General features: G+C 42.6%; 1 protein-coding gene across 8 annotated transcripts in view; it reads right to left on the reverse strand.

Moving 5' to 3' along the window:
• RC3H1 (ring finger and CCCH-type domains 1) overlaps positions 1–19,656 on the reverse strand; it is a 57,630-nt gene that overhangs the window by 29,839 nt on the left and 8,135 nt on the right. For 7 of the 8 annotated variants that reach the window (XM_090145946.1, XM_090145950.1, XM_090145949.1 and 4 more), the window contains exons 2-3: positions 7,402–7,767; positions 667–787 (exon numbers count right to left, since the gene is read on the reverse strand). In XM_090145946.1, coding sequence (XP_090002072.1) covers positions 667–787; positions 7,402–7,632 — 352 coding nt within the window. In that variant the 5' untranslated portion in view covers positions 7,633–7,767. Of the gene's footprint in view, positions 1–666; positions 788–7,401; positions 7,768–12,185; positions 14,335–19,656 lie in introns of those variants that run through there. The other variant, XM_090145943.1, reaches the window with a different exon arrangement.

Here is a 19,656-nt window from a genome sequence, read left to right on the forward strand (position 1 = left end):
CCTTCTGCTATGGATTCCTAAATTTCTTCTCAATGGTAAAATCATACCGCAGTCCTTCCCTTATCCACAGGCTGCAGGGATCACTGCCTTCTTTTACCATCTGTTTTCAGACATCAGTTTCTTACAGTTTCTTCTTCATTAGCTTTTACATCTAGCAAGGAGTGACCGATTTTCTAAGTTCATCGTATGTAAGGCAGATAAGATACAAAACTCTTGAATTCAGCTCTGTTTTGCTGTGTTAGGATTATTCACTGACCCTGCTCTCGTGTACGACCTTGTATAAACAAAGTATTACTTCTCTTTTATGCTACATATCCACTAACTTCCTTGTTTCACTTTTTTTCCTCTGCCACAAACATGCTGCATTACAGTTATCTCAAAGCAAAGCAGAAGTAAAAAAATACTAATTTTTATTTTTACCTGATTTGCTTTGGGTTCTTTTACCAAGGAATTCAGCTTTTTCCTCAGTACTATTTTTGACATAATGACTTTATTTATTTCCCTGAAGTAAAGGCATGACCTTAATGCTTAGGAAAGTGGTTTCAATGTGGTTTTAAACTAAGTCTATGCCCATTTATCCCAAACAGACTAAATAGCCACCTTGAACAGTTTGTTACACATGGTATTTCCATCTACCATCTTCCCAGGAAACCATGCAGGAATTACCTCTTGCGCTGCTGAGTGGTTTGAGGTACAATGCTAATTCTTCCACACATTTTTTGCTCTCCTCGTAATGCTTGGTATCTTCAGCTCCACTACATATAGTAATTGGCTGCTGCTCAGGAACCTGAAAGAGATGACGTACATTTATGACAAATGCACAGAAATAACTGGCAGCCATGCTTACAAATATCAAATTAAGTTTGTTAATACCAAGTATTTCCTGTTTTGTTCTCTTCTGCATTTTTCTACATTAGCAAGCAATTTTTTTCAGCCTTAGTAAAAAAAAAAACAACTGCAGAAAGCTACCAGTTAAAAACAAGATTAAATAGATGCAGAAAACTCATGATTATTGTATCAGATTTCTTTTATTTGGTGGTTGACAGGAAACAGAAGCATGACAAGAGATATTAGCATTTTTTGCAATTATATATATATTTTTTTGCTGAAGTCATGTGCATATTGAGACATCCCCAAAGCTGGATAACCAAATATAGAACAGATCAGATGAACACTGATTTACAGGAAAGTGCAGATTCGTATCCAGGGCCTCACAGCTCTACAGTCATCCTGGGATAAGCAATCTGAGCTACTTGGATTAGCCAGAGAAAGATTTAGCAGCAAATACACTAGGCCACTCCTGCAATGTATTTTGCCCAGACCCAATTAATCAAGTAGTAAGAGGACATTATCCTACAGAGCTTTATGAACACAAAGTCCAAATATTAAACTGACATCACAGGCCATGCTTGGTTTTATTATGTTTTGGTTATGGCTCTTATCTCTTTATCCAGGTATTCCCAGAAACTGACATTTTTCAAAGATATGTTGGATCCTCACCCCCAAAGTTTTGTTTTTGCTGCTGTTTTCTCCAGTTGAATTCTTCCAGCTTTAAACAAGTTTGGAGGTACAGTACAGCACTGTACGAGTGCCTATAAACAACACTATTCAGCAATCCATTCAACAAACACACATCAGCATCAAGAACTGGAGTTTCTCACAATTGCAAGCTTTTCTTGCATACACTACTCAAGTGCAAACAGACCTCAGACTTTGACTTCTATTATTTCCAAGTCAATCCCCATCCCACTGGCAATAACATAATGCTAATCCTGTATAGCTGCTTACATGACCCTCAATCTAAAAGAGCAAGCCTTTAATGCTTGAGCTATGAACCTGCCAGCCTTCACATGTAATACAGCCATTCAGAGTACCATTACAATGGCAGCAGTGAACATAAGTAAAATACATATACAAACACATTTATGTTCATCACCAAGCATACAAACAGGAGCTTCCCTGTTGATTTGTGTAGAAAGCCATCTGTTCCAGTTAGAGGATGTCATTTCCACAGGCCCAGAAGACCAGCTGTGCCAGATGCTCATTCTGGCACACATCACAAAGTTACTACTTGCACCATTTTTGCTTCAAAAGTTGGTGACAAAAAAGTCTGCCAGTGTAACATACAGGCTGCAACAATTAGGACAGTTGATAGCACCCCAAAAACAGCACAAGATAGGATGCATCTGGCACTTTCACACCACTTACACGGGAAAACAACAAGCTTAATCACAGCAAGCCAGGAAGGCTGGCCTGGATGCTTTCCATGGACCACAGTTAACTTGGGAAGGCTTTTTTTTTTCCCAGTTTCTATGCAAAGAAAGCTTTGAGCAGAAGATTTTGCAGCTGTGCCTTACAGAGGTCAGCCATAACTGTTTCAACTGTGGCAGCCTCAGCTGGACTAGATTACTGGGCTTTGGGAAACACACATTAGCACCTTCAACATTCGCTTTCATGTTCACAGAACACTCCACCTCCTTTTCAAAGTCGCTGCCATTTTAGCAGCCTGCTTCTGTCTGGGAAGTTACACAAGCAGAACTGGCTCATTGATCAAACAGCACATGCATCTCATGCATTTGTACTGAGACAGACAGTGCCCTATAGGGCAGTCTCTGCCCTATCTACTGCTGGAAAGGGTTTTCTGCACAACTCCCACGTACCCTTGCAAGCATTCAATCTGCCAGCAGCAGCAACTTGAAATGCAAGCAGAGCATCACAGCAGCAGCTGCCAGAGCGGGCTGGGGCAGGCATGGGGCAGGAATCATAGAATGGCTTGCTCAGCCCTGGATTTCAGTCTGGAATCAGGCAGGGTTGGTTCAGCACGCGTTCACAGCTGTGGTTTGGAATGCTGTATGCAGCACAACGCAGCCCACCAGACACTCTCGCAGAAGCTCACAGAAAGCTTTCCCTTCCCAGGAGAAAGATGGCATAGGAAAACCTGCCAAGAGTTAACAAAGCTATTCAACTCTGCATATCTGCACATCACTCCTATTTCTCCTCTTTGCAAGGGAAGCTTTAATGTAAAATTCAAAACAGCAGCTCAACAGAGATGCAACGTTCATCTTAAGCTGAAGCAAGCATCGTGTGGAACAATAAAATAAGATGCTTATTTTGTGGTTTCAGGAGTCTCAGGAGATGAAAATACCTTTCTTCTCACACACACACCACCACTAAAGATGGAGCATCTCACAGCAGAGCTTGTGAGTAATTTGTCCTTTTGCTGGTACTGCAATATGCAGTTCCATTTCTCCCCATGCATTTAAAGTTGTAACGATTGTTAAGAACAGCGTTGACCAAGAGAAAAACAGTACAGCCACAATTTCTGAAAGTCACATGAGAGCTGAATGTTAATTCTGGCTTTGTCAAGCAGTCGCTGGAGGACAACTGAGAAATCACTCAAGTTCAAAGCATTTTCACTTCCCTTTCTCAAAATATCTTTCCAAGAGCAGGCCGGACGCCACAGTCCCTTCTGTTTACAACGCCTCTTGAGAACCTCAAAATAGATGCCCTGCAGAATGAGTTCATGATTTTCATCCTCACTCAGTATTCCATTTTCTCAGACACCACACCCTTTGCTAGTTTTCACTGCAAGTACATTTACATAATATCACAGACGTCTCCCAACAGAGAGCAAGACCGGAAAAATAATCTCAGATGCTTTATTACTTTCAACTTGTGTTCTTTTTGAGTACATCTGTCTTGGCAACGAGTGCAGGCGTCCTGGCAACAGAATGGCAGCGTGGCTGTGGGAAGAGGCAGGTTGTGACACATGAGAAGGGTGACCAGGAAACTATGCCTCTGCATCACCTCATACCAGGCAGAGATTTGGAACTGGCGATTTAGCTGTAATTTCATGAAGGATGTCAGCTTGAGTTGTCACTAATTACCATCAGATATTTAACTGCACAGAACAAAAACATGCTGAGCGGACCAAATCCCTCCTTGTCTGCTCTGAAAACTGTTTTCCTCCATTCTTATCCTCCTACGAATGTGCATCTTGCTTCCTGTCAGCAAGAAACAGTTGAAAATTCAAATCAACATGACTACAGTCTCCTGTCTTCAGTTCCTCAAGAGCTTTTACCATGGATTTGTGAAGGGCTTTGCTTTTTTTGTGGCAGCTCATTTCACCAAAATTATCAAGTGAGCTGCTAATATAAGCTCTGCAATTGTAACCTTCCCCTTACTCGTGGGCTGCCACTTCATGACATTCCCACATTCTCTCTCCACACACACGACTGCATTGCCTAATGTCTGGAATTGTATTTATCACACTCACAGGTGACTACAATAGAAATTAAAGTGCCACAGGAACTTTTGCCACTTGACGCCACCTGTCTGGAATGCGAACGCTGCTGTTTTGTATGCCACAGAAAAGAGGAGGGAAGAAATGAGATGACAGATCCATGACTGTGCACCTTCAAAACACTGGCCCAGTGAATGCTTAAAGCAAGTAATCTGTGGATGCTTGAGCAGTCAAAATTCAAAACTTAATTCCATTAGAAATAAGCTTAAGAGATTTTTTTCTCTACTTGAGAAGTTTAAAAAGTTTTAAATCCATTCCTATCAATGCTCTAAAAAAGCCTTTTTGATCTGTACTAAAGACCACTGTCCATCTCTTTCTTCGCTTCTTCTCTTAGTTCTTACTTAGGTGCTCAGCTATTTCCAGCTCTCTCAAGGATAACAACTGCCTCCTTCCCCCCACCATCCCTTCTGCCCCCACCTCCCTCGTGTGTGTGCTGAACCACATGGCCACTGCTCCAGAGCACACCCTGAACCCACTGCTGATGTGCATCATGCTACAGCAGGAAAGCAGAAGGGTTAATTTTCACATCAAATATGGCTTTAAAATGGGCAGCAATTTCACTCGTTGGAAAATGACTGGGAGAGCCAAAACTGACAAACAGGCAGTAATTCAAAGAAGAAACCGTCACTCTTCAATGCTAACCAGCTCCTCAGGAAGTTAATGCTGTTGCCAGAGAAATAGGCACTGCTCCTCTTGGTGCCCATGTGACAAATGTAGCCCATTTTCCCTGCTTACTTCACCCACTGTGCCTGTGTGAAAGCCAGCCAACGTGACTCGCCCTGGAATCCTATCACTGCTGCCAGTCACAGCAGAATAGATTAGTTTCTTCAAACTGCTTGCTCTCTGCCTCCAGCAAAAAAGCACACAACGCTTGTAAGTGTGTATTTCTCAAAAGCTTCCCCAAAGGGAAAAGAGCAAACTGTTCTTTTTCCTCCCAGATAAAAGCTGTATTTGTGTTCTACTCTATTTCCTTCTAAAATGAAGCCTTATTTATCGAATTCATCATTTAAAAATAAAGCACTACTGGTTTTCCTGGGCTCAGGTTCAGGCATACAGTTTGCTGGAGATTAGGGGAGGTAAAAGACATATAGCCTACTAAAACTACTAAGCCACAAAGTGAAACAAGAAAATGGATTTTGTTTCACACCAAAATTGATGATTCTATTCATTTCATAAGCTGGATTTGCTGCTCACGGATCGTTTTTGTTGATGTATACAAAAGAGAGCCCATCTTCTTAAAAGGACAGAGTTCAAAGTTAACATAGTTTCTCTGTACTCTTTCTGTCCTTTAGCCAAGCTTTTTTTTTTTTCCTCTTTTGTAAAAACAAGTCCAAACTGGACTTTAGAGAGACCAGAGGAAAAAAAGCAACTGTTTCCCTGTCCTTCAGAGTTAAGTAGTCCAATTATTTTATAGTACTCCAGAGTCTGGTAAACACTCCTAGAGGTGCCAGGAAGGAGAAGGGAAAGTTAAGAGAAAGGAGAGTGAATTATACTAAATGCTTATTTCATTTAAAGCACTGGAATGTGCTCACTGAAACTAGGAAATTAGGGGGCTGTGTGTGTGTATGCATTTATCTCAAGGGGAAAGTGCACGTGTGTACTAAAAACTGCTAAGATCACCAATTATCGTTTAGTTAACAGAATGCAGCTGGCAGCATCCATACAGGAATGGATGGCAATCAAAAGGCAAGAGAATACAGTCTCTTTTAGTAGCATTTGCAGTTTTTAAGGACATCACGAAACAAGGTTACATGAATCTTCAGTACGTGAAGTATAAGATAGAAGAAGGAAGACCAAAGAAATACGCCAGTAAATTCAAGTCTGAACCTAGAGTTCAGAAGGCTCTCAAGTCAAATACTTACCACACTATTCTTCATACCTCACACACAAACAGATGAGGAAATTCTGGTTGGCTAACTAGCACCAGTACAGTGAGAAACAGAAATCAATTTTTAATCTTCTGATTAATCTTCTGAAGTTCTAGACCAATACGTAGCAAGAAAACAAGAAATAAGCCACACTCCTCGATAAATCAAATGAAAACAAGAAGTGGCAAAACCACATCTGGATCTAAGACACAGGACTGAACGAGAAGCATCGTAGCAACATCTTAGCTTCCCCCTTTTATGACTCCTCTGGAATACAACTCATCTTCTTCCCTTGAGCTGTGCACCTCCCTGAATTTTCTGCTGCCTCTTCCACTCAGCTGAATCCAGGCAGCTGAGCAGCAAGCAGAAAACAATGACCACTTTAAGATAACTGCATTCCTTCTACATTTTTGTCCTTACGCATAAGTTGGACATGATCACCCCTGCTTGCCCCTACCTCACAGTTCTGTCCAGCCCTGCCAAGTACAGTCACAAGAAATTACTGGTGAACTAATCAGTCAGCTTACACTAATTTAAGTCTGCATTGTAACTGATGAACTGGCCACATCCTTGCCCTTTTCCTTGGGCTGCCACTAGTACCAGTGCTGCAGGACTACTCACGCAGTTCATCACAATTCAGCTGACCCCTGAGTGACCTTCGAGAGAAAGACCATCTTGGGCAGCCTCCCTGATTCACCTTTGTGAGTTTATATTAACGTGCCAGCTCACAAAGTTACACTTTCAGAGCTCAGTTTCAAATTAAACATAAGGTGGTACAAAGGTTGCTACCAGAGGGGTCTGTCCCACTTCTTCCCCTCTACGCCCTGCTTTTGGGGCACCTGATTATGAGCCCATTGGTTCAGTCAGGCAAAGCAAGTAACCTATTCACAAAAGAAAAATGGCTTTCCACCAGATTAACTCACTGATCCTGATCCGGCTCATCCTTTCAGCAGTCTGGCTAAATACAACTTAAGGAAGAAGCAAGAGAACACAACCAGCCCTTTATGGTGACAGCCCACGGTTACACTAAATCACAAACACAAAATTAGTCAGTGATTGGCAGAAGCAAGATCTGAACTGCTGTTCTGGCCATATTGTCTACAGCACGTCATGGCTCAAAACCTGTGATCACCAAAGAGATGCCTACACACTCACATTCTTTAATCAATAACTGTTTTCCTTCTTTTTACGAGGACAACACAGGAAGAGGTAATAGAAAAGCACCGTTACCTGAGCACCTACTAGCTGCAGCAAGGCTGAGTTCACAGGAAGAAGTTCAATATCTGTGTTGATAGTGGTCTGGTCAAAAGGGCACGCCTTACGGTGGAGCTTGTTGAGGCACATCTTGCAGACAGTGTGGCCACAACCCAAGCTGATGGGCTTCCGAATCGTTTCGTCAAAAGTCTGTGTGCAAATTGGACAGGAGAGAAAATCCGTCCACTGTGGAGCTTGTACAGGCATTGTTTCAGGAGTTAATTGACAAGACAAAAATCTAAAGCAGATTCCACTGGAATCAAAATCTTTGAAAAAAAAGTCTGTTTGCTTTTAAATATCTTCTGTAAGTACAGACAGTCAGCACATAGTGTGAAACATAACCTGGAAGAAAACAGAAATAGAAAATTAGCATTCTCTACTGGAAAAGGCATCTGAAATCCTCTGTGCTATGTGAATACCACTTGTAGAGGTATAGCTGAACTAGGAGTGCAGTTCTGACATTAAATAGAGGACTGAGTCATGACTTGTTTTAATTCCAGCTATTTTCTGGCACTGGAAAAGACACTTAAACCTTTCTGCTCTTATCCATCTTTAAAAAAAAACAAATCAAGATAGTTATCTTACCAAAGATATAAGGCTGGATTAATTACCTTTCAATTTTTTACGTTTTTCTTTACAAATGATTCAATTAGCATTAACTTGATCTGAATCAAAACAAGGCAGCTTTCAAAGTGCTGCTGCCTTGATTCTACCAAAACATCTTTTTCAGGTATTCACTGGAAGTTTCAGTAACTTCACCCAAAAGCTGAATCACAAGCCAGCTTCCTCCCAAGCTCAGGAGCTCTGGATTAGCACGTGATGACTCTGTGAAAGCACCTGAGATGCCACAGCCTCAGAAGATGGATGAATGGCTCAGGGATACGGTCAGACACCACCAGCACACAATGCAGTCATGCACAGTGCCAGGCAGTGCCATGTACAACTACTGCAACAACACCAGACTGCAACTGACCTATATGCCTCCCTGGAAGTGTTTGGGGCCAGGCTGGATGGGGCTGTGAGCAACCTGGTCTGGTGGGAGGTGTCCCTGCCTATAGCAGAGGTTGGAACTAGATAGTCTTAAGAGCTCCATTCCAGTTCAAACCATTCTATGATTCTATATGGAGATATGTTATCCCACATGGACCTACCTGGGCACACCTCCCATGCCCTGGGAATCCCCGTGCATTACTGAGTGTAATTCTGCACTGATAGCTTGCCCTCAGTCTGTCAACCACAATAAGAATTTACAGAAGTCACTGTCAGCTGTAAGAGCCGGAACTATTTCTCAAATACCCTTTTCTAACCTTGATCTATATCATTAATTGCCATAAAAGCAGAGCTACATCATGTGTGTGATGGGAAATATAAAAGAGTAAATGTGAGAGGAAGTTATATGAAAAAAATCATTACCAGAAGCAAAATTGGTAATGGAAAAAAAAACATTCTGATGCCTGGCTTGCTTTCTGTCATCAGTGAAGGTAGCAGAAAGCAGCTCAAGTCACAGTGAACTACTACTAAACAGATTTTTCTAAACCAATCACTTCTCTACAAGTCACTGGTTTAGGTTCCATACTAAGGTGCGAGACTTGCTTGCTATTATCTGTTCAAATAGAAGCAAACCTAGCAACCTCTGAACAAATCTTAGCTTAAAAAACAAACACACAACTCAAAGGCAGAAAGAAACTTCAAGTTAGAACTTGTGCAGTTTAGAATCAAAGCACTTTGAAATGGTAACAAAAATCTGATGCCAAAACAAAGACTGAAAAGCCTCAGGCCTTTGTTCCAGAATTTAGCACAATGTTGTTCACACTTAAGATCATTTTGCCAGGGCAAACAATGAACATTTACAAGTTAAGCTTCTAGCCATGTTTCAACAGCGTATCTAAAGCTTGGTTCTAAAGCTAATGAAAAATAATTACATCTATCATCAACAGATGCACAATGCCATAGGGCCACTGCTAGGCAGCCAACAAGGAACCACGAGGAAATCAGCACAGCCCAGTCAGATGGTACTGAGGAACAGGCATCGCAGCTGTCTGAGCACCTAGCTATTCCATATCCCATTAGAACCTGCAGTACGTATTATTACCTTGAAACATCACAAGACCTTTCTGCAAAGAGTAGCACACAGCTTCATAAATCTAGTGCAAGTACTGCCGTGCTGTGAAATACCACTCGGTGCTCAGAGCTTAACAGCTGAATCACATCGCTTCCTTTCCACCACGCTCCTATTAAAAGATCCACCAACAGCCTCCCAGGCTCCTCTCCAATTCAGAAATGATTTGAACAGCCTACGTGAAACACTGATTATTAACCACTACGTTAATCCAAGCATTAACAAAAAGAGCAATTTTTTACTAACTGAGAAAATCTAAAACCAGATGCTTATGTGAAACTACACTGCCAATGCACAAAGGTAGATGTGGACACGCAGGCTTCGCCATCCCAGTTTCTCAACTGGAAAAAATGAGTTGCCACACTTTAACACAAGAGTTAATTAATTTAAAAAATAAACAGACACGTTGTTCATACCCATGCCTCTGGCCACTCAAGAAAACCAGCGTAACAAAACAGATCATTTATTTACAGTCTTAACATTAGGGAAAGTTTTTGCTTTCCAGTCTGGGAGGGGAGGTAATAGTAGGACTGCTGATCTCGTATCACGGCAGGTTTTGAAGGGCTGGATAACAAAGGAGGCAAAGCTCACAGCTAAGCACAGCACACAGAACAGTCCTCGCATGCACTGGCCAGCCAGGCTAGAATGGCCTTCACACACATACAGCCCCAGCAGTGGAAATGCAGCGACTCCAAGGCACCAGGTGGCAGCTCTCCCCATGACCAAGAGTAGGAAACCACCTACTCTTGAACAGTCTTAACTGCTGAAACAGATGGCAAACTGGCTTGAGCCAGCCAACCTTTCCCCACAGAGGAAAGGAATAGCTGTGTGAGCAACAAGCCCTGCTCTGCTAATAAATCTCCCTGGCTGCTCAGCACAGAGCTGAACTCCAGTACCACATACAGTGGGAATGACATCGCAGGGGCCGACAGCTCTGAGCTGTGTGCACGCAAGCTGGCCCTGAGCTAGGCTTCCACAGCTGCCCACATACACAGCTTTGGTCTCACCCTCAGCAACAAGCAGAGTCACACACCGAAATACAACATAAATCCCACCCAGAAGCACCACAGGCAGATGGTAAGCAGTGAGGTGAGGTAAGAGATGTCTTCTTGCAAGCTTTGCGACTTGCTACAACCTTGAAAATAACAGGAAACAAAGTACTCCCTTAACTTGAGAGAACAAGTAAACACAAGCTACAATAAAACAACAAATGAGACAGTTTCAAACACCCCCCCAGAGTTACACCAGAGGTATGAAACCTCACGAGCAAAACCTAGACTTCAGCCATTTAGGAAGACAAACCCATATTAAGAAAAGCCTCTCCCCATAACTTTCCGACTTCTTAACTCATTCCTTCCATTCTCTTTCCCATTTAACTCCCAATATTATATATATACACACACACACACACCCCTACACACACTTCTTGAAGCATGACTGAGGAAAATAACGACATGCCAGAAGAAAAGATGAGAAAACACAGCCCCAGCACACAGCCCATCACGTGCGCTGCGTCACGCACAGCCCGCAACAATCGCAGCATGTCAGCTGGAGGCAGATGACTCAGCACCCCTACAGCACCGCTCCTGCCCTTTCAGGATATGCATCACCAAGAGCACTACCTGCTCCTCCATTCCCACCTCTCTCTTCATGGCTTTTTTCTAAGCTTTTCTACCCCGGCAGCGTGAGCTTTGGGATGTTTGCAGATTGAAGTTGTGGATAATAGTAACTTTTCTTGCCTGCTTTTTCTTTTGGTCCTGAAGCTGTATTATTTTTGCCGAGTCTTAGGAACAAAACAAGCAGAACTTCCCGCACCACTGAACGTACAAGTCAGCCTATTTAGCACAAAGCTTAATGCAAAAGCAGCTCCTCGCTGCCAAAACAAACGTAGTTGTGCCAACTGATCTGCTCAAGCAAATACGGCTCTTGGCTGATCTATAGTTTAATCTAATAAAGCATACACCGCTTGATTAATTCTTTCAAAGACTCTTACTGCTCGGCAATAAAACAATTCTGAGAAAGAGCAACCTGGCCAAAGGCGCAGGGCTGCTTCTGTGATACACTAATAAACCTCTGAAGCTCCAGATGGAAAACAAATCAACCTAAATGAAGGGAATAGATAACAATGAACCATCTCTATCTGATAAGAGGAAACAGATGCATACAGCACAGCCCTACCCAGCAACTGCCACACAAACAGCCCAGGACTCACCAATGCCTCACAAGGTATATACTTAAGTATTTCTCTCATTCCGATGCACCACGTAATAAACAGCATTTCTGAGAGTGCAGAAATGTATTTCTTTTCCTTCCTGAAGGGAAGCACAGCACCTAACACTTCAACAAGTCCTGAATTTCATCTTAGGGAAAAGCTGACCCCTGGGAAATGCTGACCAGCCACAAGTAACCAGTTGTTTATACGGACAAGGCTGCTCCCCATGAGCACATTGAAGCCACACACACTAACAGCACACACAGCCACCCAGACAGGCTGCACAACAGGACAAACACTGGCCAGCATTCTCTGTATGTAGTTCCACAGAAAAGCCTCTGGGGAAATAAAAGAGAAAAAAAAAAAGAGAGAAACAGAGACAGCCCATGCCTGAGCAGGGATGAGAAGGCAGAAGAAAAACCTTCTTACCTCTGCCCGAGGAGCTCCATGAACAGCACTAGTACAATACACCCAGAAGAGGATTTCCGACAGGTTGAGCTTTCCCCCCTTTAGTCTTTGCTCTCTGAAACTCTGCTGCACACCCTCAAGTGACGCCAAGCTCCTCACTTCCTCATTCCTGCCCTGCTGCACGCATGCCCAGCCTGCCCGCTCCCAGCACAGCCCTCAGCAACACAAGGCAGGGATTCCCACCCCGCTCAAATCCCAGAAGCCTGTGTGTAACACCTTCCTATTCTTCCTTCCAACCCACAGAAAAACCAACAGGCTCCAGTGACGTAAAGCCTCTTAGAAAAAATAATAATAGCAAATTATCAACACCATCAAAATTCTGTACCAAAAGCACTGAAGCTCAGTTAAACCAGACTCAAGGTTTGCTTTCTCTTATCCTCAGTAATATACTTGAACAATGAAGGCTTGCATTCAAAATTATCTTATTTGGTCATCTGTAAAGTTCCTTGGGAAAATGGGGCCATTTAAGGTCAAGACATTATACTTGTGCAATTTCCTGGCTTGTCACAGCACAAGGGAGAAGGGTGGAAGGAGGAATATTACATCTCTATTCAAGTACCTCTCCAACAGAGAACCTAAAACCAATTTGCAATGATTTACACTTCACACATTCTGTGAGACAAGAGCTGATGTCTTCCTACGGACTATAACACTTCAAGAATGTTGTTCACTCTGTTTTCCACAGGAGAAAAAAAAAACAACACCAAAACACAAAAGGAATGAAACCTAACAAAATCATCTTCTCCATTTCTTGTTCTCTTTCACCAGTCTCATTCCATCAGGACAAGAGCACTGAAAGGCAGTGTGCGTGGAAAGGAGGCCCCAGCTCACACTGCCCCACAGCACAGCCCTGCACGGCCCCAGCAGTGCACTGTCAGGGAAACCACACGTGCCTACCTTTGTAACTTCTGGGTGGTATCAGACATCTCTTACAAATCATTTAAAAGAAAGGGGAAGCGACCAACCCTTCACAGCAAATGGTTTCATGGCCTATTACCTAGGAAAAAATTTCTACCAATCATAAGGAACCTCAAACCCACAGATGATTAAAGCTAGGGAATTAAGAGCAGACAAGCAGGTCCAGAACACATTCACTTCAAATTAAGAGTTCTTGTGTATTTCAATGCAGATGACTATTTCCAGCAGCACAGTGATAAAACCAGGATTTAAAAAAATAAATTAAGGAAAGAATCGATCAGATCAACAGCAAAAAGCATTTGAAATACCCACAGCAGCTTTCAGAATGCACTCTCAGGTTTATCTGGTCACAACATATCAAGAGCCACCAACTCTGCTCTCCAGAAGCAACGGCAACCAAACACTTCTCCATCCAGAAGAAGAGCCACATTTGATGAGCCGCCTTCTGAACACACCAATAAAAGAATGGCAAACACTAACCAGCTCCCGAGAGCTAATGCTGAAGCAATCCATGTGCCCCCAGCCAACAACGCTGTGACACTACTGAGCCTGAGACTTCTGCAAGCCATGGGAAGAAAAGTAAGGACAATTCCCATCCCTATCCCAAGAGACTGAAACAGAAGGCAAAGTTTCTGCATCCAGGGGGACTGTTCTCCCCTATGGTATTTTGCAGAACTTATACAAAAGCCTACACTGCAGAAGATATACATTAACATTTACTTCTATATATAAACAAACATCGATGTGCAGAAATATGGCTGGGCATCAACTACACAAATATATCATTTTAACTGAAACAGGGCAACAAACCAGTCAAATACCTCACCTGAAAAGTAATGTAAGCAGCAGGAAGCTCAAAAGAGACTGGAAGCAGGTAATAAACTGCACGTAGCAAATACTTAAGTTGCATGGGCACAGCTCAAAGAATAGGTACATAAGTCTTAACTTGCTTAAGCTTTTTTTTTTTTTTTCCAATACATCTTCTAGCAATTTGAAATATCAAAGGCAATGCCAGCATTTGCTAATGAGAACAGACTGGAAGGAGCAGTCCTTGAGAGCAGCCCTGCACAGAAGGACCTGGGGATCTTGATAGAAGAAAAGCTGAACATGAGCCAGCAGTGTGCTCTTGCAGCTCAGAAAGCAAATGGAATCCTGGGCTCCATCAGAAGAGGGGTGGCCAGCAGGGACAGGGAGGTGATTGTTCCCCTCTACTCTGCTCTTGTGAAGCCCCACCTACAGCACTGTGTCCAGGTTTAGAGGCCCCAGGACAAGAAAGACAGGGAGCTGTTGGAGAGGGTCCAGAGGAGCCACAAAGATGATCAGGGGACTGGAGCACCTCCCCTACTAAGACAGGCTGAGGGAGCTGGGCTTGTTCAGCCTGGAGAAAAGAAGGCTGCGGGGTGACCTCATTGCAGCCTTTCAGTACCTAAAGGGAGCCTGCAAACAGGAGGGGAATCAAGTCTTTGAAAGGGTTGATAACTGCAGGATGAGGGGAAATGGTTTGAAGTTGAGGGAGGGAAGATTGAGGTTGGATTGAGGGGAAGTTCTTTGCTATGAGAGTGGTGAGGTGCTGGAACAGCTGCCCAGAGAGGCTGTGGATGCCCCGTCCATCCCTGGAGGTGTTCAAGGCCAGGTTGGATGGAGCCCTGGGCAGCCTGGGCTGCTATGAAATGTGGAGGTTGGTGGCCCTTCCAACCCTGGCCATTCTGTGATGCTGTGAGAAAACGTATCAGAGATCAAAACCATGAAATTTGCATCATTCCTTTCCATGCAGGAAAATCCACAGTGACCTGACTACTACTATAGGTGTTCCATAACTGAAAAGTAAACACAGTAAGGGGGGAGGAAGCAGAAACTCATCACCACTACAGCTCCCAGTACCTTGCAGGGCTTCAGGAAACAAGGATGTTAAGTACCCATTTGGAAATTTGGAGTCAGAAGTTCCTCTTGGGCTTTTTTACCCCTTCCAGTCCCTTTAACTTGGAGCTGGTTTTTCTCCTCATTCAGTAGGTGCTGCCCCCATTTTAAAAGCAGATAGCAAACAGCCTCATGTTAATAACTGTTTACACAACAGGAGTCTCCAATAAACCTTTAGTTACTGTATTTACCTCCAAATGCTGTTTAATTTGGAAGAGTGCATTTAAACATCAAAAACAGCTTTTAATAAAAGCATCAAGTAAAACAAAGTTATGAATTTTTAAACAACAGAAACCTATGGAAGCACTGCATACCTGCCCATGTTTTTATCCGTGAGTTGTTTTTACAATCAAAAGAAGAGATCTCCTATTTTCTGCTGTATACAAAACAAACTCAAGACTACTGTGATGTTATTTCAAAGGGCAGTGGAGCACCTAGTGCACTGGCATGCCTTCCACCATAGCAGGAATTCCTAAAGAGGTTGGTGTAGTTTTGGTTGTTTTTTTTTTTTGTTTTTTTTGTTTTTACTCACTGAACCTCATAATTCTAATCTGTGTTACACCCTCCTCTCCCTACTACTTCTGAGGCAGAAGTATTAAACTAGATCAGCTTCAGGACTGCTTCTCCTGCACTTCTTCAGTCAACAATGTGGTATCATTTCTGCATTAGCATGACATTGGATGGTGCCATCAACTCTGGAGAAGAGATGCAGGTTTGAGAACAGTTGTCAAAACACTGCTTTGCTTACCACGACACCGCAATCATAGCCACTGCTTCCAAGAAGTAATGCTGGCAGACTGAGGAGATGCCAATGGAGTGTAATCTGAATTTCCCCCATTTTTCTCCCTGCTTGCAGCTCAAGCCTCCCTGCATTTGCCACGTCAAGAGCTGAAAGGAGTACTGTTACAAGCTGTTGACTGGAAATACCCACAATGTAAACAGACCAAATCATAGCCTCAGCCTACAAATGGGATTCTCCAGTTAAGGTCTAACACTGCAGCAACAGAACTTTATCTCCACTAAGACACCAGATAATTATCTGTGCTGCTCACAAGCTAAAAAGGGCTAACCACCTTATCCCTGTGAGGACTGAATCACCCAGACTTACATTTTAACTCCACAATCAATGAAGACAGATAATTAAATATACTAATTAAAGCTGTTTGGCGTTTTCAGTGCAGTTTCATGTACAGCTTGTGCTGAGGCAAATCAAAACCACTTCATAGCAAGGCAGCAGCAGCACTGCCCAGCACTCTCACATCCCCCCCATGTCCCAGATCTACACCTGGCACACCTGTGTCATCTATACCAGGGACCTTATTCTGTCAAAACCAAATCCCTTTCCATCCCATGTCAGCTCCTTATTCCTTATAGACTCCAAAGCTGCTCCAGCTTGGTTAACTGGTCAAGAAGTCCTGGAAACATAAAGGAAAGAGGAAGGGAGAAGGGGGCCAACTGCAAGCCACATTTACATCAGTGCAGTTTTATGAAGTTTTTAGATGCAGTTTCACGAGCAGCTTATTGCATAAGGACAAGGGCAACAGACTTTAAAAGTGTGTCTTATTTAATGAAATCTATTTCTAAAGCACTGTCTTTTTTTACCCATATATTTAAACCGTACTAAATCCTAGCACTGAGAATAGCAGTCTGGCACAATGAAAAGAGGTGAAATGGAACACAGAACTCAAATGAACACAATTAATGGAATTCTTCCTTTAGAAAGGTAGAAGCAATCATGTGAACGTTCCAGTAACTAACAGAAAATGAGGTCACCGAGACCAAACTCAGCCAGATACCCCCTTCTGGCAACCCCTGCAGTAGCTTCACTGATAATAACAGGGGGAATATTCAGATAAAGAATGTAAGTTTCACAGATGAGTGTTGTGCTTGTTTCCGTGACACAGGCTGCAATTGCATCTCATTAACCATTCAGTCTACACTGGGGCTCCGGTGTCATCCAAGGTTAAGCAGCAGCTCCTTGCAGTAATGGCAGGGAGCCTAGAGAGTTTCAGCTCTGTTGCAACTGTAGGATTAAAAAAAAAAGACAACAATAAAAGACTCAAACAAACTGTTCCAAAGGTTTTCTCCATGCCTGAGCACAGTTTCGTTATAAAAAAGTTCAACACTGCAACACAGACAAACCTGTTCAACATTTCCAAATAGTTTTAAATTACCACGCACACACAGCTTAAAAGACTTCAAATAGCAGCAGGAGAGTCACACCACCTTTGCTGAAAAGCAGGTTCATTCAGGTACTTCTGACTCACAGTGTAATTGAGCCTGATCTGCTCTAAATGTTACTGGCACCCAGTGATTCAATTTGTAGTATTGCTAAAAAGAGCAGTCCCAGGGGCCAGAAATAGCCTGGGGCGAGCTACAACTTCTGAATGTGGTATTTCACCTAACTTGCAATTATTAAACAAAACCTCACACTTCTTTCTTTCTTTCTTTTTTTTTTTTTTTTTTTTTGCTTTGCTGTTAGTCTCACCTTCCAGATTTATAAATAGTGCCTCTTCTTTGCAGCTTTAAGATTATTAAAAACAATACTTGTGTGGTTCTGGCGAGTGGAAACAAGCAGGTTTAAGTCTCAGCATTTCCATTAACTGCTTACTCCTATCCAACAACTGACATTTCAGAGCTAAACCACAAAAAAAGAACACTAGTTGATATTTTCTGATTTAAGTACACCAAACCATGCAAGACAGCCTCGTATCATGAAAAAAAATAAACAAAACACCCTCCAACATCCCAGGCATCCTCCTGTCAGTAATGATGAGAGGTATAACTACCTTTTGACAGGAGTCTGAATTCAGATAGGAGCAAAAGAGTGTGTGACATATCCTGTTAATAAGAGTTTTGAGTTATAAACCCAGTTTTAAAGGTTTAAAGTTGCATAACTTGAAAATAATCCAAGCAAAAGGGCAAAACATAATCCCAGGAAGTTACCTATTAAAATTCCATTGCCAACTTGAAGGTTTTTGCTACACCAGCCTTGTAAATGCAGTTTTGCTTCAGACACACAGTCCTTTTAGAAGAAAGTTCTCTACTGCTTACTTAGCATAAAACTGATGCAAGTGGAGCAGCCCACGGAAAATAATTCTCTCATTCTCAGTTGACACCACTGTTAAGCACTGCAAGATTTGTTCATCTCCAAAACCACACTACAACCACGTTTTAGCAGCACCAACAACTAGAAAGAAAGAAATACACAGGACACTTTATCTCACACATTCTGCTGCCCCAATTCCACTATAGAAGTGTACTATTAAGTATAGAACTCTTCATGGCTGCTGAATCAGTATATTTTTTAAAAGCAAAGAGGAAACTTCTGTTAATGAACCTGGTTCTGAAAGAAAACCCAAGTAGCTCTTTAGTCTGACATCCCTGTAAATCAATCGGGTGTTTTGGTTCCTGCTAAGAATCTTCTTCCTGAAGTGGTAGCAGCCCACCAAGAGCTCCTAACACTGATTGCTGCCAGCCTACTGTTTGAGCCTCTAATAGCCCTACAGAAGGTATTACACTTGGGCTGGGAATTACTTTCTTTAATACACAAAGCCTGATAGCACCAAAGCATTTCAGTGTATTTATTAGCATACTTCAGTCGCTGGATTTCCACAGGCTTACTGTTGATTTTCATTCTACAAAGACAGCACTTAAAGCAGCTCATCACAGCAACATGACTGATTTTATTCCCGCTCCTCAAAATCTACACTAACTCATTTGTGTTGTTACAGAACTTATTAGTGAGGCATTGCTGCTGCCCACTTCCCCTCCTGAAGGCTCCTAGTTACTGTCACACAAGCTGCCAGATGAAGGTCCAAGGTTTTTCCCCTCATTCCTGGGGCAGGGTGAGGAGAACAGACAGCTCCCGTTTTTATTTAGCAGGTGAATTCATGTATCATTCACGGGAAGACACAATAGAACGTGATTTTAACTCAGATTTTATATAAGAGAAGCTACACCTGTGATAGTTTCAAAGCACAGTGAGCAATGCTGACACCACACCCCATTCTCATCACACAGTGCTAAGATGACAGCCACACCATTATCTCCGGGATGCCGAAGTGCTTAGCTCACCTACCATGTATTGCTGTGGCAGTCTTCTTCCAGGTATGCCTGGAAATCATCTAAATCATACCCAGGCTTCAGCTTGACAGAGATCAAGTTACTTTATTCTAAATTGGGCTAGTGAATCCAGAAACCCACACATAGATGGCTGTGATCATGTAATTCCTCCTCAGGAGCACACCCAGGGACATCCCCACCCAGTCCTCGTGTGCAGTTTTGTTAGAAACATTTGACTGAGAAGTTCCACTGAGAAAGGAACTGACCAGAAAAGCCAACTGCAGGCTGCTGTTTGCTGAACCCACGTAAATCCTCAGCCACCAAAATACAGGGGTGGAAATATTTAATTTCTATGAACTGTAAAGCAGAGACTTTGATGCTTAGTGTAGAATAATCCTATTCACTTATTTCTGATACGCCTGGTACAGGAATAAATGCTAAAAGAAAGACAGACTGAAATGGCTTGCCAGTTCTTATGTCATTTTAATAGCTCTAGTTTTCTTTGTCCCTTTTGCAAATATTGCAGAAAGAA

The sequence above is a fragment of the Phasianus colchicus genome, chromosome 9, assembly GCF_987193195.1.
Source record: "Phasianus colchicus chromosome 9, bPhaCol1.hap1.1, whole genome shotgun sequence".
NCBI lineage: Eukaryota > Metazoa > Chordata > Aves > Galliformes > Phasianidae > Phasianus > Phasianus colchicus.